This window comes from Hypomesus transpacificus, unplaced genomic scaffold (genome assembly GCF_021917145.1).
Source record: "Hypomesus transpacificus isolate Combined female unplaced genomic scaffold, fHypTra1 scaffold_235, whole genome shotgun sequence".
Taxonomy (NCBI): Eukaryota; Metazoa; Chordata; class Actinopteri; order Osmeriformes; family Osmeridae; genus Hypomesus; species Hypomesus transpacificus.
In genome coordinates, this window is record NW_025813769.1 from 55,560 (window position 1) to 80,779 (window position 25,220).

Sequence of the window (25,220 nt, forward strand, 5' to 3'; positions counted from 1 at the left end):
ACCTTTCCAAGTTAATTTATTGAGGTGCTAAAATAAAACAGTTTTACCATGTCTCCACAGTTGAGCGCAATGTCCTGTACAAGTAGAAAATCTGTAGTCAGCGATTAATGTAATGAGACAAGGCAACTAATTGACCCACAGACAGAGTCTAACATTAATTGTGTCACACATCTGTATGTCTGTCTGACTAAGGTTTGGTTGTACACATTCAACAACAGTGGAACAAGAAAGTCCAGACTGAAGTAATCAACACACTCACACGAAACCAATTCACATTTGATCGTTTCACCACTTTTGCCACACGAGCTAGTAAATATTCAGAGTTTTGCGTTTGTTGCGCTTGGTTCCTCCGACCCTCCGGGTTACTGCAGACTGCAGGCGGAGCAGCATGGCTTGTCTCGGTCAGGCAGGGAGGACGAGTCCATCTGCCTGACGATCTCAGTGAACAGCTGGTCCACCATGGTTTTGCTCTTGGCTGAGGTCTCCATGAAGGGGCAGCCCCAGTCCTCAGCCAGGGCCTGGCCCTCATCACACGACACCTCCCTCTCGTCCTCAAGGTCCACCTTGTTCCCCACCAGCACCACCGGCACACGCTCGAACCTAGAGAGAGAGAGAGAGAGAGAGAGAGAGAGAGAGAGAGAGAGAGAGAGAGAGAGAGAGAGAGAGAGAGAGGGAGGGAGGGAGGGAGGGCATTCATTATTAAGAAACTGAATGTATGGTACATAGAGCAAGGAGAAATGCCATTCCTGAGATCATGGCCGCGCATGGCATCATGCTGTTATGCCTTAAAGCGACCTAAGCTTTCCATGGCGCCTGTGTTTTCGCTCCATGGTTTGAATCCTTTCCTCTCATCTTGTCCCTTTCCCGCCGTGCGCTCCAGCTTGTCTCAGGGTCCCCCAAAGCTCTTCCCCGGACGTGTCGCTGACAGTTCACATCAGAGGAGCCTCCCTCAGGCGGCAACACGAACAGAGAGGAATGGGACCGCTCGTTGAATAATTGACCAGATCTAATGGGAAGTTCTCAGAGAGCCTGTGAACGCAGCGCTGGGCTCCCTGTTACAGACACTTCCTCCCGCCTGGGAACCCGCTGGAAGGGGGGATTTGGGTGTTCAAGACAATCTGCATGGCGCTGATGGGAGAAACGATCTGGATTTCCGCCCGCGAACGAGAACGTTCATTTCCGCTTTTTTTTTATGAGGTCTTGGAATACAGACCGTTTGTTGGATGGACTGAACAAATGATTGTCCCGGACGTCGCGTCGCCGGGGAAGGATCGCTTGGGGCTCCTGGGAAACGGTATCAGAAAGGAGAACCTGTGTCTCCAGAAGGAAGGATCACCATGTGGTGGCTATGCTCAGAAGTGTCTCTTTGACTCAGGAGTGCTGAGTCATGGAAACAGCTGGGAGCATCATCACTGTTATTCTTATCTGCAATTGGGAAACAGGAAACTATCTCGATTTATTCACTTGGCATGCACACGACATACCACAACACACACGCACACATACACTCATGCAGACAATGGTGCAGATATCTTTGCTTTTTACCAGTGCTAAGCATGTGTCACTTTGGGAGTCTTGCAGCCTACAAGGTGTGAAGTGTGTAGGAGGAAAGTACCACACAGACAAAATGTCATGTGGCAGAGATGCTAGAGAGGCTCTAAATATAGCTGGCGAAGCAAGCGCCACCTCGAGGAACTGCACAAGAACTGCAACTGGTCCTTCTGCTAGCTCAGTCACCAGATACAAACTGTATGTGCACACCTATGATGTCGCATATCTACACAGTTGCTGTGTGTAGGTACACAACTAGGGAGCTACGAGCCATCATCGATTGTGTCTCTGCTGTACAAAAGATCCTTTGGTCTCAGTTTTGGCTGGGATTGGAAGCGGTCTCATTGTTGAGGGGGGTCTGTTTGAGCTGTTATGAAAAGCATCGCTCCAGCTGAGAGGCAAAGATGGATGCCTCGTGAAAACGTCCACACCGCAGATGCTCACAGCCACTGTGCGAGATAAACACACGTGACGGAAAAAGGTTTCCTGATTTTGGCTAAAAGGAAAAGGCTCCATTCTTCGGCCATTTCACCCTCAGGCCAGCTTGACGTGGCCAAAGGCTTTGACGAGAACTTCACAGGCAACCTACCCTGTGAACTCGACACCAGCTTCACAATCCTCCGTGCGATTCGACTAATTACAGAGCAGCACAGTCTCTCTACAGCTCAATGGCCCCCAGGCCTGGAGATTCTATTGTTCTTCAGCGTTCATATGTCCTTAATTAACAGGGAAACTGGCCTACGCAGTAAACAGTTCTCACCACTGGCTTAGCTGTTATTACAGTGACGCAAGCCACTGTATATAGCAGAGTTGGAGAATGGAGAATCTTATTTATGGTCTCAAGGGATGCAGTTACTGTATAGTTTCAAACCCCCCAGCTGCTTCTGATGGGAGTCTTTTACAGTGACTCCAACTCTTGTTGAAGATTTATGACGCGAGCCCGAACCTACTTTAGAAAGCTATATTTTCAAGGCACTTAACGGCAAACCGGGACACCTCCAAGAAAATAGGTTTCTGTGTAAAGAGACGTGACAAATGGGAGAAAGAGGGCTAATAAAGACAGAATATGCACAGGATACAGAAACCTGTTTTTGTCGGTGTGAGCCAGTGTACTGCTGATGCGACTCGGGCCACAGCACACAGTGGGTGCTTGGAATACAGTAGCTATGTGAGGAGTTCAGAACTTAGGTCAAGATCTCTTTCACCAGTTTTTAAGCCGATATTCTAGAGAAATGCAGAAGGAATCCTGTCCAAGCAATTATTTCGCAAACAATGACTGCTCTCTATTGGCACCTCACTCGCGGGCCCATTGAAGTACAGTCGGTAGAGGATATGGGTTGGGCCTCAGTGTTTAGCAGTTCCCCCCTGGGAAATGTTGTTTCAGTCTCCATCCCATTCCTCGTCTCTATACACTTAACGGCTCACTGTGAACATGCTGTTATTAGACACAGCATAAGCACAGCGTGAGAACCCTCTGATGTGCTGGGCAAACATTGGCCCTCCACCCCATACAATCATAAACCTTAGCAAGCCTCGGAGGAAATCATTAAATCATTATGTGGCACACCCAGTTTGGATTTCCCTGTGAGGGCTCGGTTTATTTGGTTCTTCTGTGGAGCATTGCAGTTGGGGGTTACACCAACAGCATGTACTCTGATGTAACACATGTGACAAAGACACTAGCCACTGTCTTTGTCTAAGATGTGAAGACTTGCTTTCCTGAGAATCTCCCTGGGTTATAATTTAACAGACCAAGGATTTGGTTTGCAGGTACCTGGGTTTAAATCCTGTTGGTCACATTGAAACAGAACAGCCTTGATGGTACCTCTCTCCAGCTCCCTATTGCTTTCCGGGTGCCAGGAGTTAAAATGTTCCTCATTGCTCACTAATGGAGGCCTGATGTCTTCTTGGCTTCCAGCTGAACACAATCCCATTAGGTTCTGGTGAGTTTGCAGAACTCAGCGTGATGTGATTTCTGCTCGCTGGCTCAGCACTTGCTGTTATTTTAGGGGGAAAATCCCCTCTCAGAGATGAATGGCCATATTCATGAAGACACTTTAGTAAAAGGTATAGTGCGTGCTGGATAGCTCCTCGCCAAAACAGTACAGTTACAAAGACACAAATACACCCACACACAAACTTATGACACCTGCTCAGTCTAGGAGTGCTGTAATTTGCTTTTTCATACTCACCTTTTAACCCTGATAATCTGATCTCTCATTGGTTTGATGTCCTGAAAACTTTGTTGATTGACAAGACTGTAGACCAGAATGAAACCTTGTCCGTTTTTGATGTAAAGGTCTCTCATAGAGGCAAACTGTTCTGTTCCAGCGGTGTCGAGAATCTCCAGCACCGATGGAGAGGAATCCACCTCGATCTCTTTCCGATAAAAATCCTCAATCGTAGGATCATACTTTTCGATGAATGTTCCAGTCACGAACTGAACCGTGAGGGCGGACTTTCCCACGCCACCACTGCCGAGCACCACCACTTTGTACTCGCGCATTGCGCTCCAACGCAATGTGATCTGATCAAAGCTCAAAATACAGTGACATCGTACATCGGATCTCAAAGCATTGCAATATAGTACAATGCATATATCATGACATTGACAAGGAAAGGCCAATTGAGAAATACAATTCCTACTCCACGTCTCATCAAAAGCAAATAAACCGATTAAGAAAACACGAGAAAACCATATTATTAAATAGAGTGACTTAAATATGCGGCACACTACATACAATTGTATAAACTTCCTGTCCAAATCTATAGCAGTCTTATGCGCGTAGTTTTCTTTTGCACATGAGCAGTATATATGATGTCCCTTCTAAATCGCATCCCTAATAGCGTAATCTCGCCTCTTGACTACGTCCTTCAGTCGCCATTTGAAGGAAAAAATAACGGACTCCGTGTTGTCTAGGCTCCTCTGCGAAGATGCCAGCCAGCCAGAGCCACATTCAAGCAGCACCACAAACCCATATTGCTCGTGCGCGTTTTGCACAGCAGGATACTCTGCCGGTGTAACACTGACATCTTTAGACGGGGGAAAGCATCGAACCAGAACTAGGATGCTAACTGTTGAACTGTAATGTAAACGACATTGGATGCTGTTTCTATGACAGCAAATTAGTCTTTCAAATGGGTCGTGGAAGAGACTTGCTGTTTGTTTAGACTTTTATTTTGAATCTGGCTAATCTTAAATCCATACAATTAAACAAAATAAATGATTTGAAGCATACACATGCTCTCATTCTATATAGGCCTAATGAAAAACAACATGAAAAACCTACATTTAAATACAAATAAAAGGATAACAAACATTGAATAACATCAGAACACACACATCAAACAATACCTTGCTTATAGCCCAAGTCTACATGTTACGAGCTTTGTGGGTTAAGAATGACGTTCAATGTGCACGACCACCAACCTGCACCGGCACATTTAATGACGCAAGGCTGGAAACAATCTGATCCGTGAGTCTCTGGACTTGACCGAGAGGATATAGGTAACAGTGACGTCATCGGGATACCGATTTCATGCAAGTGTATGGCAATTATGTATATCAACTCAAGATTTAAATATCCTCACACATGGAAACGAAAAAACGTACGGGAATTTATGACGTACACAAATAGGAATGCTTGTTGCATCTCATCTTGTTTTGTGTTTTGCTGTCGTTCACACGTAGAAGCTAGTAATAATCATGCGTATGAGGCCAATGTATCTAGCGCCATCGTGTGACATACAGTTGCAACTTTTGAATAATCCGATATCTAACTACTTTTGCAATTAATTCTCACAATGTCCCCTTGATAAAAGCATTTGTTCGTCGATACTAAACAGATGAAAGGTCCACCCGACAAACAATCTTTAATTTTCTTTATTTCTTTCAATAAATTGTACACTATCTTGCTGGAACCAAAACATTTGACTATAGGAACATAAAGTAGCACAAAATATATGCACAAATCAAACATTGAGAAATGGTTACATTGAAACTAAGAATCCAATGAGGGTCTCGGTGTCTGTTTATGTTTTAGTTACATCTTCGATCGGATACTGCATTTCGGATGGCATAGCAGTCACAAGTGATGGCCAGACCCTCCCGTTATGAATCGCACCCACAACACCAAGTTCTGAACTGGAACAAGACACGCGCCGACTTCCTGTACTCCAGTCAACTCTTTTGGCCTCATAATGGAAATTAAAAACAGAAACAATATAATATATATTTATATAGATATATATTTTTGTTCAACTGAGAAGTCACTTCAGTGGAGACCCACTTCACAACCTTTTTTTTCCTCCTATTTTAAGAGCTCTGGAACATGAAACCTTAAGCACGATGGACTAAAGATAAGGCAGAGTGTTTGGATAAGCGTGTCTGCTCAGTTGACCAACTGCTCAGAAAGTGCTTACATTTTCCTGTTACCATCAATCAGTCATTGTCAACACATTTCAATACATTACAATTCATTTCAATACAATTCAATTCCATTCATAATGCTTGGGTCCATTCACACGGACCCAAACTGGGGACAACCTGAAGTTTGTCTCAAGTGCAGACTTTTTTTTTTGTGTGTGTTTTTCATTATAACTAAAAACATTCAGTATGTTATCATGTAGTCCTAAAAACAAGGTGAGTTTCTTCTCATGCAGGATGCTTAATGAAGATAATTTACTGGTAGTAGTAACTTGTAGTGATTAATACACAGAACGACAGTGTTGCCGATGTGTTGCTAAGAGTGCTAGATCCTACAGGAATCTGCACATCAGTCACATATTACATTTTCTTTAACAGGAAGAAAGTGCAATCCATAACTCTGATGGACCATCAAGCATACAACTTTGATTAACCATTGCCTCTGATGCTGATAAAACCAATGGTCCTTTCTTAGGGGTTTTTACATCTTAACTAATTAATAGACAATTCACTTTTTTATCCTACAGAATATTGGTAACTTTGCCTAAGTGCTACAGATACACCTTTATAGAGGCTGATAAATGCTAATGAAAATATTAGGTAATTAAAATCTCAACAAATAATAAGAAATATTCAAATCTGCTTTACAATCTAGCTTGTGTACAGTGTTCTAGAAAAAAAAAAGATTCAACTTAACAATTACATCATTTACAAAAATACCGAACTTTAGTATTTGCAACTTTAGGTTGCCACAGCAACAACTTAATATCGTTATGAAATACTAGAGTGAAAAGTACATCCTTTTAAAATTGTCTTTTTTTTTTTTTTTGTAAAATGTCATCTTTACAATAAACATTTTATTTTTTATATTTTTTTTACGATACAAGCAATTTCAGAGCCTTGCTCATTACTGCAATGCGATGACCTGTGTTGATGACAAGGCGAGAAAGATCCAGTAACTTTCTATTGGTGGTTTATAAGACTCCACCCCTTAACCCTGACCAGCTCCTCAGTTCCTGAGCTGACAGACTAGACCTTGAGGAGGGACCACCGTGCAGAATGGAGCACAGCTCAATAAATTACATTCATTTCCAAATATCATAGGTTACAACATTGTCAAATTTGAGTTGGAACAAAGTAAAATAAGATAAATTACAACAAAATATATCTCATTTTTTCACCACACCAAAAGTTACATTAAAACTGTAACTTTTGTGAAGAAAACCTTAGTAAAAGTGAATGAAAAACAAAAGGAAACGTAAGCGTCAAGACCAGTGCCGTATTTTGCTGAACTAGATGTGTCTTGTTGTGGATTGTCTATGTAAATCAAGCACCATGAATAAACATCATGATTCTGATCAAATTATTTCGAACACAAACACACACACATTCCCCTCTCTCACACACACACCCACACCTACTCCCTCCCCCTCTCTCTCACACACACACTCCCATGCCTGCACACACTCACATACACTCACCCACACACACACACAAAAGCTGTGTAATACCACAGACATTGAATACACTGCCATAAAGACAGCTAATATAGTATGGAGGTTGGTTTAAAACAATGCTAGTACATTTTAAAACATATTGGCATGTAAATAACTGATTCTTCTAATGATAGTCTTGACCCACATACCTTGATAGTTACATCAAACAACACAATTTGAAATTTATATAGAATACACTGCTATGACCATGAATATAAACTCTCAAAATAAGAGACATATGTTACGTACACACACACACACACATCACAATACATCTTCGGTGTCACTTTTCCCATGTAAACTACTTTAAACCATGGTAAGAATGAATATTACATCATGAAATATTCAACAAACATTCTAGCAAGCTATCCTAATTTGACTGTTGTCTCTCTTTGTATATATTTTTTTTAAGTGACAAAATAACTGGTTGTGTTGGTGAACGACGTCTACAATGACATGCACATCACACGACTGTTTATGTTTTCTGTAGTTTTGGAGCTTTGCTTTGACCAACCTGTTTCTATCCTGCGGCAAAAAAGTAAGATTCTCCGGATGCTTATGGTGGTAAAGGATTTTTTAGGCACTTCTACTGTTTCTCGAATGGAACAGGATTATCGGTGATAGCAGGGTTGACGACTGACAGTCACAGATAGCCCTCCAGTCAAAGTTCAAGTCATCTCACTTGACGAGGATCGTCGAATGCACCTTTCGAGTCTTAGCACTTGTTTCCCTCCTCTGTGACACCTGCCCCCCCCCCCCCCCCCCCCCCTTCCCTTCCCCTGCCCACCCAAGGTCTTGTCCTGTGTTGAGGAGCTCGGAGGCCTTGGCAGGGGCCTCTGGGGGCCCCGGGTCTGTCTGTCCCAGTCTGCCGGCAGACCTCCAGGCCCCGCCACACTGCCAGGGCTGGGCTTCACCACAGCCTTCACCACAGCCTTCACCACAGCCTTCACCACAGCCTTCACCACAGCCTTCACCAGTCCTTGGCACAAAACACCAGCTGGCCAGAGGGCCTCTACTCCCTCCCCATGGCCCGTGACTCCCCCCGGATGAGCACCCCCCCCCTCCCCTCCCGCCACCCCCCCCCCCCCCCCCCCCCATAACCCAGCACCTATTCTAAAGACAAAACTGAACGGGGCACTGCTGAAACAAACTAGAAACCCCCCCAGGTGTCCTTTTCAGCAGGAGATGTGGACAGCAGACATGGCCTGGCTGAGGTGGTTAGAGAGCCGTTCCTCACCCAGACTCCTCCCTCGTCTGTGCTCTCAGCGATGGGGACTTCATGTTTGGCAAGATTCATATCGTTTGTGGTCTTTACACCCCAATCTCTTATGTTGGCAAGTGGTTCCCATTGTAGACACGGTTTACCACAGCATCTTAAAGGGGGGTAGTGGGAGTGTGTGCAGGTGCGTATGGGTGGGAGTGTGTGTGGGGTGGAGGGGGTCATTTCCATTATCACTAGGACAGTCCATTTAGTAAACACTGAGCTCATTTTGCCCTGCGACATTCATATATATATATTGTTTTTAAAGAAACAAAACTTAGCTTGGCCAAAGCACCAGGAGTAACTGGTCTAATTACATTGAGAGGGGGTTCTCTGTGACGTTGAAAACAATGAAGCACTTGACAATAAGCACTAAGTCTCTTATAGTGCAAATAAGGAGTTCTCAGGGGTGAACATTGTGCAGATGTTCCTCGTCTCTGAACGAAATATGAAAAGAGGGACCCACATTGGTTTGGGAGAAGAACAATCATTAAAACAAACTCGCCACCTCTGCCTCTATGGGTCTACGTAGAAATGTACATTTTCTTTTTGTCTTTTTCCTGTTAATAGTTTTTCTAGCAATACATATACATCTTTTTTTTTTTTTTCTTTCTTCTTGTCCGGTGCATCTTACATCAGCACTCAAGTCTTGTGGTTAACTGTTGAATGACTCTCTTAGCATGCAGGTTGCTGTACCTCGAGCTGTGAGGGTTGGTAGTATTTACATAAGAACTGTTTGGGTCTTCTTAGAGCAGCTTCTTGACACGCCATGTCGTGCCTGACCATTACTTCAGGATTATCTGAGAAAGGAAAGAGAGAACAACGGATGAGAAAGGATTCGACTTTGCAAACAACGCCAATCATTTGCTCAGGCTACTTAGAAGCCACGCCACACAAAACCTATGTGCAATGTACACCCTGCAAAGCCACTGCTCACACTAATAGAACGGGGCAGTGCAGATGACGTCTACAGAACGAGGAAGATTCTGGTGTCCCACACAGACTGAGCAGATTGAGTTGGCCGAAGGTCTGAACATGTTGGGCTGGATGCCAGAGAGTCCGAATGACAGTGAGACGGCGAGAAAGACAAAAGAGAGATGAATAGAGATCAAAAAAAGGACACGTGGCTGTCTCAAGTCGGGGAGCCAGCTGATAGGCTGGACCTAGTGCCCATCACAGGGTGTCCACAGCGTACCACAGCACAGGCCGGAGGCATGCAGGCAGGCAGGCATGCAGGCAGGGAAGTAGAGCACACAGACCACTGAGCTGAGGGGAGAGCCAACACCACGTGGAGGAGGAACAATGGAGGGATGAAGAACTTGTGATGAACTTGTTTTTGTGTTGTTTTTTTGTTGTTGACACAAACGTTGGTGCAACTAAGTGTACAACTAAGTGTGTTTCTCCCCCTTTTGCTTGCTACCTTTTAAGCCAGCTGAGCGGACATGTGTGGGATCGTTATGGAGGTTGGGATGTGATCCGGGTGTCTGGCCTCTCACTTTCCCAAGCCTGTTGGATCGGCACAGCATCAGCCCAGAGGACCGGTCAGCCCTGCTAATCTCCAACAAGACCTTTTCCGGCTGACCTGCGCCGCCTGCCTTCACAGCCAGCAGAGGGCGCCACAACCTCAAACCTCGGAGATGATGGACGGTTCCGCTTGCGGCTAAGACAGCGAGTCTTATTAATATGACCCAGACAGTGCGATATGGGCCTGGCCAGCTGGGAGTCTAAGTATGACTAAAGTCATGTGTTAACCAGCTCACAGGGACAGTGACTCAGCGATGATGAGATTCACATCAGGGACCTGTGGTGGCAGCCATCTGGGACAGAGAGCCTGTTCACACACACACGCACGCACACGCACGCACACAAACATGTGCAGCGAGGGGAGTCAAGGGTGAGGGTGGGGGGTTGGGAGGTCTTGACGCGCACACGCACAAAAGCATATACACACACAAAAGTATATACACAGAGGTAAACAGACATAAACACACACGCACACACACTTGTCTGTTTGCTCAATCAGCATTCAGGGCGGATGCTGTGTACTACAGGGAAGGGGAATGGAATGACAGAGAGCAGGAGAGAGAGAAAGAGAGAAAAAGAAAGAATGAGAGAAAGAAAGAGACAGAGTGGAGAGAGAAAAAGAGAGAGAGAGAGAGAAAGAGAGAGCTGAGAGAGAGAGAGAGAGAGAGAGAGAGAGAGAGAGAGAGAGAGGGAGAGAGACAGCGAGAGAGGGAAGGAGAGAGACAGCGAGAGAGGGAGGGAGAGAGAGAGAGACAGCGAGAGAGGGAGGTAGAGAGAGAGACACAGAGAGAGGGAGGGAGAGAGACAGCGAGAGAGGTAGGGAGAGAGACAGCGAGAGAGGGAGGGAGAGAGACAGCGAGAGAGAGAGGGAGAGACAGCGAGAGAGAGAGGGAGATGAGCAGACAGACATCAGCATTGCTCCTGCTCCCAGTCCCACGCATGCATCTTTAACAAGGCGCCCTGCTCCCCGCTGCTGCAGCCAGTCACTCACAGGAAGCGGCACTGACTCACAGGAAGTGAGCTCACTGTCAGCCAATAAGGGGGAAGAGCACAAGGATCCTCCCAAAGGGATGAATGAGTAGTCAGATCCGAGTGTTCAACCACAGTCTACAGCAACATCGCCCGGTGCTCAGGGTATTCTATTGTCGCTAATAAGACACATTTCACAACCCCCGTCTTCTAAAGTGAGATTGCAGATTGTAAATAAAACATTGAAACGTCAATAATGTCACGTGACAACAACGATCGGCAACAATCCGGCTACAGATGCCGTTGGTGGGGGACACGTGAGGAGTGAATGCTGTCTCGTGCTGTCTCATGTAGCTGCTGGTGCACTGAAAACAGAGCCAAGCAGGTGGAGTGGAGTGTTTGGTAGATGCACGGACTCTGTTCCACCGCAGGCAGAGAGCTCTAATTGTCAGCTCTAAATTGGCGTGTGTGTGTGTGTGTCTGTCTGTAGGCACACACACACACATCTGCAACTTCCTGGCCCCTGCTGACACAGAGCCACGGGTGGCCAGACCGGAGCCATTTTTAGCCCTCGTTTCCGGAATAAAACATCCTTCCTGTCTCCTGCAACAGTAATAGAGGGCAGGAGCTGGTGGATCTATAGCAGGTCTGAACAGGCAGTGTCCTCCAGGCCTCCGACCCCCCTCCCCCCCCGCCCTTCCCCCTCCCCCGGTCCCCTCCCCCAGTCTCGCTACGCCCCGGACTGGCGCTCTGCACACAGACACCACCCAACATGGCTGACGGATCAAGACTGACCACAGGGGTCTGTGTGTGTGTCTGTGTGTATGCATGCGCGTGTGTGTGTGTGTAAGCGTTCAACAGACACACAGACGACGTTCTAACGCAGATGGAAAGTGATACTTGAGACACAAACAGAAATGGGGGAGGACCCCCCAAAAGAACAGACATGCTAAACAGGAAGTTACGCGACACAACACAACACAACACCCATTTGCAAACGTGAAAAGCTCTGAATAAGTGAGGGAGTTGGACATACAGTCAAATACAAGCCCATTAACACTAGATATAATAAAAGTGGCAATGATCCTAACACTCCTACTCCCTCTGTAACCGAGCCGTTCGGCCTCATGTTTTGTGTGCCGTCATCCTGCCAGCCAGGACGCTAGCAGGGGCAGACCAGGCCAGTGAGACAGCCTCAGCTGTGTGGAACTTATTCAGAGCTCAGGGGACGGATGAGAGGAAGCTGGAAAAAAGGAGCAAACCTGGTTGGCTGGTGCTGTTGCTGCGTAGGGGACACTTGTGGCAGGAGTTGCTGCTGCAGAGACAGCGGCGGGCGAAGCGCTGTACATCATGGGGACTTTGTTCAGGAAGGGGGGAGGGCAGGCACCGTGGAGGCAATGGACAGGGAGGGGTGGAGCGTTACGGTAATGGTGGTCGATTGTGTTTTTTGTCGATGTTGTCGTCGTTTTGTTCATTTGGGAGTGGTGGATTGGTTACAGAGCGGCAAGCCATCGTGAGGTTAGACCAGCAGATGGCATGCAACCACAATGCAAAGCGAGAAACGCATGGGAGGAGAACACAAACACAAAACAGAGGAGAGAAGCTGATTACAATCACAAGTAAGGAAATTTAGCCAGACAATCAGTTTTTCCCCAGAGAAGATTAAGATACAAGTTGCAAAATGAAAAGAGCTTCCTCCTGGGTTAGATTGCCAATCGAGATCACATTTGTTCTCTGAGAAACTGATTAAATTTCCTAATCAACAGTGCACAGCAATGGACAATTTCTATTATACAACAACAAATTCAACTGGAACTGTACACACACAGTTTCATTGACACGGCATTTATGTAAAAAAAGAAGAAGCTAATCGACCATAAACTAAGCATTGACAGGAGAGTTAGAACTCAATCGGAAAATAAAGCTTCGGCTTTTTCATTCCGGGCCCCATTCATCATATCTCACAGGTGAGCTCAAATCTCCCCGAGCCATCTTCTACGGCCTACTTCACCAATTTCTTTATGCACCGTGTATGTACGGTGCGCTGCGGTCAATGGGGGGGGTCAACGTGATCGAGTCACCTGTGAGAGTTGAGGAGAGACCCCCTCCTCCTCCTCCCCCCCCCCCCCGTGTCAGTGAGCGAGAGAGAGTGAGAGTGAGAGAGAGAGAGAGTAAGGGAGGAGAAAAACCTACCAAGGCTGCTAGCAGGAGTCATGCACAAGACTGACCCTGTGTGCCCATGCAGTGGACAGTGAACAGGAGTTAACAAGGGGGAGGAAAAACAAAAAAACAAGGTTAGAGAAGAGCCAGAGGTCTGACCCAAAACAGCATGCCATTCATACAGGTTGATTCACAGGGCTATCGTCGGATTCAAAACTGCCGGAACATTCTGGAAAAACCGGGGTCCTCACATTTACTGAGGCCAATTCACAGCATGGTCGGTAGAAAATAACGTGAAAAAACAAAAAAAGTGCTTTTACCACCCTATAGGACTAAATATAGTTCTGTGGGAGGATGCTACAAGTAGGTTATTTTCAGTGCGAGAGGGTAGAAGGAGGTTAGGGGGCTGGAGGCTAGAGGCTGTTATCAGAGCGGAACATGCAGTGAGGGTGGACCGTGGCAGTCTGAACAAGCTTCCCACACAGGTCTGCTGTCGAGAGGGGATGGGGGAGAGGAGAGGGGCCACAAGGCATCAACCACCACAGAGGAGAGGGAGGGACAGATTGTAGTCTCTTCAAGCGCAAGACCGAGCAGAAATGGAACCATTAGCAACCGCTAACTCCCTTATCCGCTAGCCTGAGGTAATGTTTGGCGTAATTTGGGGGAAGAGAGCTGACTAGAGAGTCTCTCTGGGAGGAGACGACACTGATGAAGTCTGCACTCCTTCGCACAGCGAGAGATAACCCTTCTTACTATCACATCGGGCTGAACAGCAGGTGTCGAGCGTTTTTTGTCGACGCCCGCTGGCACCTCATGGGTGCTGTCGTTAAATAAGGAGGTGTCGAAAACGCCAGGTGTATTTTATAGTATTTTCAACAGCCATACATCCCGTCATCAACGGATTTAACTAGAGGCCTTTTATGACCCTGATCAAAGCTTAGCCATGCCTCCACCCAGTCTAACCACCTGGCAGCCATTACCTGTCCTTACACGGGTGTGGATTCACTAAAGTACAGGCATTCATGACCACCTCCATCACGTGTGTAAGCTTCTATTCTGATGCAAATTCATATACTCTGCTCAAATGTTTGTTAGTTTGTTAAATAAGGAGATGCCATCCCGTTTTTGGGGGGGTTTAGGTTTTACAACTATTCAGCTATGTTTTGAACTTGCCTGGGGAATTTGAAGAGTTAGGGGAAGCGACATCCAGTGACTGTGTGTGTGTGTGTGTGCGTGAGTCAAGTTGTTCGGGCGCGTCTCCTACCTGTGGGAAAGAAAGCGGGCTGCTGGAGCTGTGCGTTGGCCAGGGCCTGCTGATAGTGCAGCACACTGGGGTTGAAGAGAGAGCTGGCCCCGTTGCTCTTCTCCAGGGCTTGTCTCTTTGGTAGGGGCTGCAGCATGCCGTGGGGGAACGCCTGCGTGGGGGGGGGGGGCACAACGAAGGAGGAGGAGGGGGGGAGGGGGGGCAGGGTGGACGTTAGACCAGAGGCTGAGGCCTCGCACCAGCAACATGCCAGTCTTGACAACAAGATCACACTCTGCTCTGTCGTGGCTCTAGGCACAAGCACGGGTTACGACAAGGTCACGATGGCAACTTAGGTTTAAAATAGTCACAGACAATGAGGGAACTACACACAATATCTAGCAAGGCAGTAATCAACAATACACTTACAGCGTAAAGAAAATCATGAAATACTTAAGAATTAGTACAGGTAAACATTGTGTAACTGATACACAATTCATGAACGTAAATCAGAGTTAAACATTACTTGACCAGTTACTTAAGCAAATTGTAGGATATCTACTTCATACACATATACTGGGTGTGTCTTACTGGTTTCAAAAGCAAAAAGCCAAATTATATTCTGTGAGTTGCTACAGTACATTACAAAAGCTACATGCAAAGCAAAAGGTGAAAGGTCAAAGTACCAGGTCTACAGTTGCCTCGAGGGGTCGCTTCATTGCTTTGGCAGTCGACTGAGTCTTTTAATAGCAGGCAGCGAGCACATGATGGCAGTGGGCCAATGGGATTCAAGCGTATTAACATACAGGTAACAGCAAGCAGAGGTGCATCATGGGGGACAGCATTGCATTGTGGATAGGTGAGAAGGAAAAAAAACAAAATACAAAATAATCTGAATGCAGTATACCACATACGAAACAATAGGCATGCACATAAACAAAAATTTGTTTTTTTTGTCAAAGAAACATTGCTACGTTCTGAATTAGTACGAAAGCAAAAGCCTCTACGTTACCTTTGGTTAAAAAAGCGTTAGAACTTACAGAAGACTTGTCAAATGTACTTTGCTGCGTGCTAAACAAACTACTGGGATAGTATAGCGTAGATAGGTAAAAGTACTTATCAACAAGTAAATCAGCTTGGCTAGGATCAACAATACAGACGGCTTTCGGTAAACATGATCAAAGGCGGCAACTGTAGGAGGACGGCCGAATGCCAACTCTTTGGGTTGGGCACCCGGCCGATGCACGTCGTAACAGAGAAAGCCGCCACCAGTGACTGTGCAGACGCTGTCTGTGGTGTTCAACTGGAATAGGTGTCAGTGTGTCGTGGGTGGGAGTGGGGACCACTGGGACAGAGAGGGACATGAGGGAGGGACTGCTACCCAGACCAGGGAAGCAGGACCAGAGTACTGGTGATGGTACCGGTCTGTCCCTTGATATTCCCATTAAAAAGGGGCAGAAATACTTGTAGCACCATGTTAACATGGTGAAATGTTAGAGCGCTGGCATTTTGAAGCAGACGCACGTCGTCAATATATAATGAGACACGCTCTGGGTTGTCAGATAATCACGTCCATCTGGGTCACAGGTCGAACCTGTCTGAAGTGTAGCCTGTAGGGGCGATGGAGGGCACACTGGTTATGACAGTGACTTTCACTCTGAAAGTCTGCTCGGGGGAAGCTAAATGTGTCTTGATCGTGTTCAGGGATGAACGGGCTAGAAGTGAATGTTAAAATGTAAAAAAAGCTATCAAATGTGGATCTTTGTTCATTCATCTTGGATATGTGTCGATGGGTTTGTAAAAAAGATGTGAATAATAAACTAGAGCAAAGCAGCGCAGTCCACAAATACTGACTGGCTGCGGGGCTCAGACTTCACTAGAGGATGTGGTTTTATGAGACTTGAATGGTCACTGAAAACGATATGGGTGAGGCAGGAGCTGCGAGGCCGCGCACCAGACTCGGGTTCACACAGGATGAACACATTCCGAGTATCATTCCACATACTGCACGCCCCACGTCCAGTGTTAACAGGTTGAAATGGTCTGGTTAATATGAGCACAAGGAAGACAAGGGGGAGGGGGGGGGGGGGGGGGGAAGCGAAAATTGCGGCGTTGGACGTCAAGCAGCTTGCTATGACAAAGGAAATCAAACAGACGACACGGGTGAAGATGGAGCGCAACGCCACGACGCCCGAGAAGCTAACGACAACTCCGAGCAACAGCAGCCGCGTGGGCGTGAGCCTCCCCCCCCCCCCCCCAAAAAAAAACCTGTCACGTTTCCGGAATATTCCGTTACGCTCCTTGAAATCCCGACGGGGGAATTCGACCCCGTCGACGGAAAAGAACGAATGTTTTCCATCTCCGTCGAGTGGAATGGTGACACTTGAGGGGGCGGGGTGGCTTCGATAAGGGGGACTTGGGAGTACTCTGGGAGGAGCTTGCTCAGCTGCAGCGGAGGCCCTGCTGTCCTCAGGTCAACCTCTAGCTCTGCTCATAACCGGCTTAAGAAAACCCAAGTGTCATCAAGGTAGACAGGCGGGGGGAGGGGGTGGAGAGAGAGGGGGAGGGGGTCATGTTTCTGGAGCGCAGGGCTACCAGTGCTCCAGTCACCTTGTCACCCAGACAGACAGAGCAAGGGCAAAGGGAGGGGCGGGGGGGAGAGCGAGCGGTGCTGGAGCAGGCTGATGGATGTGCAGGCACGCCGTGGCCGCGGGGGAGCACACTGCAGTGGGGGGGAGGGGCGGCGCGGGAGCAGCAGCAGCAGCAGCGGACCCCGTTGACGACGGTGCTCGCTTGAAACCGTGATTACGGAAATGGGTTAACATGGGGGGTGGGGGGGGGACTAGTCGGTCCCCTATAGTCAGAACCTGCCGGCGTGGGTGTCTGTGTGCATCTGCTCCTCCGTCCTGGTGGGGCTGAATGGGAGGGGGAGGGGGGCAGCAATGGTGTCAGCCCGGCTCCGAGTTCTCATCCATCTCTCTTGATTCAATTTGGAGCGATCTGCAGAAAGCTGCACTTCTCATTGTGACAGAGGAGGTGGAGGTGGGGTAGCCGGGGGGGGGGGGGGGGGGGGGGGGGGGGGGCTGAATGTATTTGTATGATCAAGGGCACTGGAATAAAAAGGGCTGGGGCGGATGATAACAATATATTGTTGTGGTCTGTCATGTAACTGCACCTTCGGCTATTTCTTTTCCCCCCCCCCGCCTAAAGGCCAAGGACTCCTGTTTGGGCGGAACGATTCGACTGTAAACGTTTAAGACGGGAAACCGCAAAGGTGGTTTGCGCCTGTGTGGTGGGAGAGCGGGGCTCCGCGTTTATGAGAGCTATGCTGGCTGTGTAACAACATTAATCACTCGCTTGTGTTTGTGCACACTCGACTTAAACTAGCACCTTCGCGGAAAAATCGCGCCTAAACGATAATGCAAATGCTACGTGGGCCGAAAGCTGACACGGAGAGAAGAAGAAAAAGAAAAAGGTGGATATTCATGTAGGGTGAATGAGTTTTGTACCAGCAGAGCACAGTATGTCCACTGTGTACGTGTATGTGTGCTGGAGGACATCCACAAATGTGTGTGCGCGTGTGACTCCAATGCGAGGGGCGGTGTGTGTGTGCGTGCGTGACTAACACTAGGAGGCCTCTGTGTGTGTGTGAGTGTGTGTGTGTGTGTGTGTAGGTGTGTGACTTACACTAGGAGGGGTCTGTGTCTGTGTGTGTGTGTGTGTGAGTCTAACATTAGGGGCGGCGTGGGAGTGTGTGACTCTAACACTAGGGGCGGCGTGTGTGTGTGACTCCAACACTAGGGGCAGCGTGTGTGTGTGTGCGTGCGTGCGTGTGTGGGGAGAGGGGGTCTCACCATGGCGGCGGCGGCCTGGGCAGCCACAGCCGTCTGGTTGGCCTGGTGCTGGGCGGCCTTGATCTTGGCCTGCAGGTGGGCCGGAGGGTGGAAGTACTTGCACTTCTCCCGGGAGCAGCGGCTCTTGATGTAGTCCATGCACACGGTCACCGTGTTGTCGCTGGTGTCGATCATGGGGCTGTCGCTGGGGTGGGCGAAGCGGCAGTCTGTCTCGCCCCGCGCGCAGTTGCCCCGCTGGAACTCGCGGCACACCTGCGAGCGCGTGCACACACACACACAGGACACACACAGGGGCACGTGCGCACAAATGACATCGTCTGTCATATCAAAAAGGTGACACATCTTGGATGAAACCAAGCGGCTCAAATGCAAATTTGGAAAATGTTAGATGAGTTATCATATGAAGCACAGCCTATGAATCCTGCCGAGCTGGGCGTAATTAGGGACTAAATGAACCAGTTTATGTGTTTATTCTAGTCTGGGCGTGATCACAGGAGGTCTTCACTGGCAATCTGGGACTGACACAAACACACACACACTGTCACACACACACACACTGTCACACACACTGTCACACACACTGTCACACACACACACACACACACACACACACACACTGTCACACACACTGTCACACACACACACACACACACGGTAAACATTCTCACTTAGTGTGGGAGTGTCTCCATTCCCCTGTGGAATATGGCCTCTCATTAGAAGCCACTAGCTCAGTTGCTAAGTGACAGCACTTGGGCTCAAACACACCACTCCAGAGCTAGTCAAGGCTGCATCTTTGTACTAATTCTCGTCGAAAACAAAAAAGCATTTGAGATATTGCGTTCCAAGTGCTGAATAAAGCCGAGGTAAATAAACCCAGTCACCACCAGGCCCTACCTTAGAGCACCCTCAAATCACTAACCTACAAACGGTCCAAACAACAACAACCCCAAAAAATGAAAACAAAATAATATTGGTCAGTGGAGGACAGGGGGGGGGGGGGGGTGTGGGCTGTGATTGGTCACCTCCAGCTTGTCTGTGCGTAGCAGCTTCTGGTTGGAGGAGGAGCCCTGCACGGAGATGGGAGGGCTGCCTGGGACGATGAGCGGGGTGCTGGGCAGCATCTCGGTGGGGACCAGGCCCATGCTGTGGGTCATGGGGGTCAGGTACTGGGCGTAGCTCAGCCCCGGGCTGGAGCCCAGACCTTGGCTCACTGGGAACGTCTGCTGCAGGGGACGGGAGGGAGAGGAGGGAGACACGAGAGAGGAGAGGAAAGGGGGGGGGTATGTAGAGAAGAAAGGGTGAGAGAGATATTTATACACACACACACACACACATATATAGTGAGAGAAAGAGAGAGAAAGAGAGATAGATGGGAGGGGGGAGTGAAGAACAAAAGGAGACAGAGAGAAAACGCAGGGGGAAAACAGTGAGATGTTTCTGACACCAGGTGGGCGACCCCGCCCCGGGAGGGGGTCCAGAGGTTACTAACCACGGGCTGCATGGTGGTGCCGGGGATCATGAACTGCATCTGCTGCGCCAACATGGCCGCCGCCGTCTTCTGCTGGATGAGGTTGTTGCGCCCGTTGATCTCCAGCTGGGTCTTGAGGTGGGCCGGGGGGTGGAGGTACTTGCAGTTCTCTCGCGTGCAGCGACCCTGGAGAAGGGAGCAGAGGAGGAGGACGGCCGTGAGCCACAACAGAGGAGAGAGAGTTGAAGAACCAACTCGGAATCGGCGGCGGCTGAGTTTTTTTTCTGAAAACCAGTCGAAAAGCGGAGAGACTGGGGAGACTGGGCAACATGCCATAGCTGAATAGTGATAAGGCCTCCCCCCCTGCAGGCAGGTCAGACACATACACGGGCTGGTGCTGCTCTGCGGACAGAGGTGGGCTGTGGCCTTGAGGGCTAGAGGGGAGCTACGCTTCCCACTCTGACGTCAGCCAGCGCCGGCCGGAGAAGCGGAGGAGGCCCGGAGCTACCTCCGCACCGTTCCTCCCAGCCCGCTCCCTCGTACAGGAAACGGCAACGGGGGGGGGGTGGGGGTGGGGGGGGTCGAGGGTCACGCTCGCCAAGGCGCTCACATTCAAGGCCAATTAGCGTCAACCCAGAGGGCTCATGGAGAACACAATAATCCAATATGGATTTCTCCTTGACGCTGCTTATGAGGGAGGGAGAGGGAGGAGGAGAGGCGGGTCAGGTGGAAAGGAGAGCTAGAGAGCGAGAGTGGGAAGGAGAGAGAGACAGAGACAGACAGAGAGAGAAGAGAGAGAGAAAGCAAAGGAGAGAAGAGGGAGCGAGGGAGAGGAGAACGCAGCAGCGACCTAATTAGTGATGCGTCATTTCCCCAGTCACTGGTGAAATAGGACATCCTAGCCCGGTAAAAAAAAGTCCAAAAAAGTACAAAATATGACCTAACGCTCTCCAGGCACGCACAGTCTCACTCCAAAATAGCTCGTCTGGGCCCTATCCTCTTTAGAATGTAAAACCACAGCACCCAGAGGCCAGCACAGTTGTAATGAGTTATGAATATTAGCAAAGACGGAAGCTAATCGGCTCCCGTTTCCACAGCCCGAGTGCGGAGAACGAGACGGCGCGGCCTCCCTCCCCTCACGACGGCTCCGAGGCAACCGCATAGCCCAGCGTGTCACTGCGGAGGCTCCTGGGAGGCCCCGCTCGCCAGTTCCATCTCCGGCGTGTGTCCATGCCGGCAGCCTTCATCACCAGCGGTGCTATGGGCGCCTGGGGGACTGCACAGGGCCCAATAAAGAGACTCCGAACATATGGGTCAGCCGGGTGCAGTTTGGTCCGGTCAAGATGAGGAAGTTGATGGGAAACGCTGGTTGTTATTTTCCAGCCCGCTGATGTGGAGGGCTCCCCTGGGACGTGGAGGGTTTTACTGTGTGCGTGGGCATTACATTTGAATTTGGGGAGGCTCTGTGTTTCGAGCTGAAACACACCCTCTTCCAGAGATGTGTCACCAGGCCGGCCGCACAGGCTATCGTCATTGGGAGCGCTAGCGCGGGGCAGGGCCGGTGACGAGTGGCAACCGGACGCCAGGATGACGGACATCTAGGGGCTGTGTCTGGGATGACCCTGAGCAAGGGTGCGGGGACAACACTCCGCCCCCTCGCGGTCTCCCCACAGGAGAGGTAGGCGTGGGTGTGTGTGTGTGCCAGAGATCGCTCACCTCCGTCCAACCCAGAAGAATAATGTTAGCGCTGGGCCCCGCAGCCCAAGAAGCCTGAGAGGTGTCAAAAGCAATCAGAACCTCTCAGTGCCGCCAGCTCCGAGCAGACAGAGAGCCCTGGTGGCTGCTGGGAGGATGCTGAGAGGGTGTGTGTGTGGTGTGTGTGTGTGGTGTGTGCGCACGCTGTGACTAAGTGTGTGCACGCAGTGTGACCATGTGTGTGTGTGCGTGGGTGAGGGGGGTGAACGTGTATCTGTGTGTGTGTGTGTGTGTGTGTGAGGGGCGCAGCTGAGGCTTGGCTGCCAGCCAAACAGCAGAGACCACCCGCCCCAGGCCTGCAGGGTACGATGACGTCACTCCACCCCCCACCCCCCCCTCCCCAGAAGAGCGGCCGTTCAGCAAGGAGAAGAGCCATCACTCCCCTTTTTCATATTCTACCTCCACCGGCCCCCTCCTGTGCAGTGATTGATTCCGATTTTATTGCATCATTACTCTGTGTGAAGTGATGAGGTAAGTAGAGCTATAAAGCCCGCTAGGAGGGAAGGTTTCATCTCAGTCACGTTGGGACACTGACTGCAGGGGGAGGGGGGGGGGGGGGGGCAAGGCACAATAGGAGCAGGGCTGGGCTGCTGCTGTTAGCTCTTCCTACCTGATTTCCCCCGTGTTCGGGGCATCGCCCCTAATCCCAAGATCGATATTGAAATCAAAACATCAAATTGATGGCGCGTGCGAGCTCGTCGATGACGCGGCCGTCTGCGGACACATCAGGGGCGTCTGGGACACTTGTGGACCCCAGACACGTGCGATGACGCAAGGACAGAATGTCTGATGGGGCGAGAGAGAGAGATAGAGCGAGATGGAGAGAGTGAAAGAGACAGAGAGAGCAACAGAGAGAGAGCCAGATAAGACAATGAGAGAGAGCAAGAGACAGAGAGAGAGACAGAGAGAGAGAGACTGAGAGACAGAGAGAGAGAGCGAGAGAGAGAGAGAAAGAGCGAGAGAGACAGAGAGAAAGAGCGAGAGAGAGACAGAGAGACAGAGAGAGACTGAGAGAGAGACAGAGAGAGACAGAGAGAGAGAGACTGAGAGAGAGAGAGAGAGAGAGGCCTGGAGCTGCTGATCCCAGTCAGGAGCGCTGCTCTCCTGGCTCAGCCTCTCTGAGCTGCTTCACTGGAGGAGCACGTCTCACGTAACAATGACAGCGCTGGAAAACCTGCCACGGTAACTGATGGAGCACTGAGCAGGCGCCATCAGGGGATGGAGTCAGATGAGATCCAGCCTCGGGGGAGTTGGGGGGGGGGGGGGGAGGGGAAGAGAGACAGAGGACGACAAGGGCGGGATGTGGGTATGGTGTCGTCTTTTCTGCCACCCACTATGATGGAGCAGACATCTTTTCATCCTCTCTCTCTCTCTCCCTCCCTCCCTCCCTCCCTCCCCCCTCCCTCCCCCTCCCCCTCCCCCTCCCCCTCCCCCCTCCCCCTCCCCCTCCCCCTCCCCCTCTCCCTCTCCCTCTCTCCCTTTCACTCTCCCTCTCCCTCTCAATCTCTCCATCTCCCTCTCTCATCCCCCCTCTCTCCGTCTATGAAAAGGAGCTTTCAAAACCTGAGGCACATGACTCAGACCGCCAGAGAGAGCTGGCGCTGTAGCCATAGTAACCGCGTTAAGCAAGCGCCTCGGGGGCGCGTCGCCGTGGCTCAGATGTAATGACAGCGTTTCGCTTCCGCGCCGGTCGACGAGCCGCGGTCCGCGCCGCTCGTGACGCTAACTATTCCACGAGGACTTCATCGTCATCACTGGGGGGAGGGGGAAGGGAGGGGTGATGTTGTGTCAAAGCCCGGATCATACTCAAACAAATGGAGACCCGGCAGCTGAAAAGGCATCGCATCTTCTGTCTCGGAAAAGTTCCTTTCGTCGGGAGCGAGAGCTTCGACTTTGATACCACAGAAAAATAGGTTCTAACGTTCGCAGTGAGCCTGCAGGGGACGGCGAGGAGCGCCTCTAATTTCATAAACAGATTAGGCTTATGCCCTCTTAGCCCATTTAGACCAGTCCCATGGGGGCCTCTCTAATTAGGACCACTAATTGTCCATGCGGATCCAAGACCGTGGTTGACATCAACCCCAGATTTGTATTTCCTCTTTCCGAGCATGACATCGTGGCGGCCCTGTTCTTGGAATTTCCCCTTTGCCGTCATGTAGGCATTTGGAAAAGCCTTGCCCTGTACGAAGCTCTTTGGCAAGGAACGGAGCCGTTTTTTTCAGGCTACCCCAAAAACAGAACATGGCAGAACCTTGCATGGCTTACACCCAACCATCCCCCGCCTATCCTCTGGAAGACCCCCCCCCCCAGCTGTGAGCCGCGCCCGCGTGTCTGTGGGTGGCCCGCACAAGAGGGCCACTCTTTCCCGACGGCCACAGAACGACGCCTCGGCCGTGGCCTCCGCTAACGCCTGAAGCATTTGCATATTCTCCCTCAATGGGCCCCTCTATTCTGTACGGGGCCGAGGCGGGGGCAGGCCCGGCCGTCTCTCCAGCAGACAGCCTGGTCAGGCTGGGGGGGGGGGGGGGGGGGGGGGGGGGGGGGGGGGGGGGGGGGGGGAGAGGCAACAAGGCCCCTTATTAGCCTCCCTTCTCCTCCCGACTCAGTTCCCAACATGCAAGGCTCTGTACTTCAGACGAGTGCTTGTGAACGAGCTTGAGTTGCATTGTTGTGGAAAGTGGTCTGTCTGTCTGACTGACTTTCACCCCTCCTTCTCTAAACTTCTCTCAGGTCTTCCAACAGGAAGAAGAGATAAGTGGACCCGAAAGCACAAGTCCACATTCCAGCAGCTCCTACTCACCCAACCCAGCCCCTAGCAAGGGGAGAAAAAAAAGTGGGAAAAACTGATATTAATGGTGGACAACAAACCGGGGCGTCTCTGTAAATAGCAGCTAATGGAACAGGGCTACATTGTGTTCCCTGCTTAGCCACACCTCAGCTAGCCGTTATCTCACGAGGAGCAGACAGAAGTCCTCCTTTATCCGGTTGTCCTTCTCGCGGCGAGGGGAGGAGAGCTCTTGTGAGAGCTGACACTAATTTCTTTGACACGAAGCCGGCGATATGTGTAATCCCCTTACACCATATCGGAGAAGCTCTTGTATCTGCACTGACCCGCCAGGGTAGACTCCCCACTTTCCTCCCATTTCCCCATCCCCCCCCTCTCGTTCCTTCCCTCCATCTCTCGCTCGCTCTTAGGGCATTAATGGCTGCTTACACGCTGGCCTTTCCCCGTCACGAGAAGAAAAGCGAACCCTCTTTAGTGAACCCTCGTGCAACAGGAACCAGACAGGATGGCCAGTGGTGGAGAGGCCGACCCCGCCAGGGGAGAGGGGGCCCTGGATGCACACGGACAGATAGGCCTTTTATCTGGGGACGAGGAGTGCTTCCGTGTACCCTTTCCGGATCCCCTGTTGGGTGTGCTACCATGTCCACTTTGGTGGTGAATCTGAGGAGTGCGGTGTGGTGCTCATGCGGGGGGGGGGCTGGGTGCCGCCAGCTGGGGGGCTCTCCGGT

General features: G+C 50.0%; 2 protein-coding genes across 11 annotated transcripts in view; both read right to left on the minus strand.

Moving 5' to 3' along the window:
* Window positions 1-4,572, minus strand: LOC124462718 (ras-related protein Rap-2a-like). Its single transcript, XM_047014316.1, has 2 exons — window positions 3,744-4,572; window positions 1-600 (listed from the first exon to the last, which is right to left on the minus strand). The coding sequence occupies exons 1-2, from the start codon at window positions 4,055-4,057 to the stop codon at window positions 363-365; spliced, it is 552 nt and encodes a 183-aa protein (XP_046870272.1). The 5' UTR covers window positions 4,058-4,572; the 3' UTR covers window positions 1-362.
* A 4,754-nt stretch (window positions 4,573-9,326) lies between these two features.
* Window positions 9,327-25,220, minus strand: part of mbnl2 (muscleblind-like splicing regulator 2) — a 39,284-nt gene continuing 23,390 nt past the window's right edge. For 2 of the 10 annotated variants that reach the window (XM_047014306.1, XM_047014305.1), the window contains exons 3-9: window positions 19,974-20,138; window positions 19,507-19,707; window positions 18,485-18,736; window positions 15,317-15,370; window positions 14,652-14,802; window positions 13,421-13,456; window positions 9,327-9,534 (exon numbers count right to left, since the gene is read on the minus strand). In XM_047014306.1, coding sequence (XP_046870262.1) covers window positions 9,410-9,534; window positions 13,421-13,456; window positions 14,652-14,802; window positions 15,317-15,370; window positions 18,485-18,736; window positions 19,507-19,707; window positions 19,974-20,138 — 984 coding nt within the window. In that variant the 3' untranslated portion in view covers window positions 9,327-9,409. Of the gene's footprint in view, window positions 9,535-12,489; window positions 12,585-13,420; window positions 13,457-14,651; window positions 14,803-15,316; window positions 15,371-18,484; window positions 18,737-19,506; window positions 19,708-19,973; window positions 20,139-25,220 lie in introns of all 10 variants that reach the window. The other 8 variants (XM_047014308.1, XM_047014307.1, XM_047014312.1 and 5 more) reach the window with 8 other exon arrangements.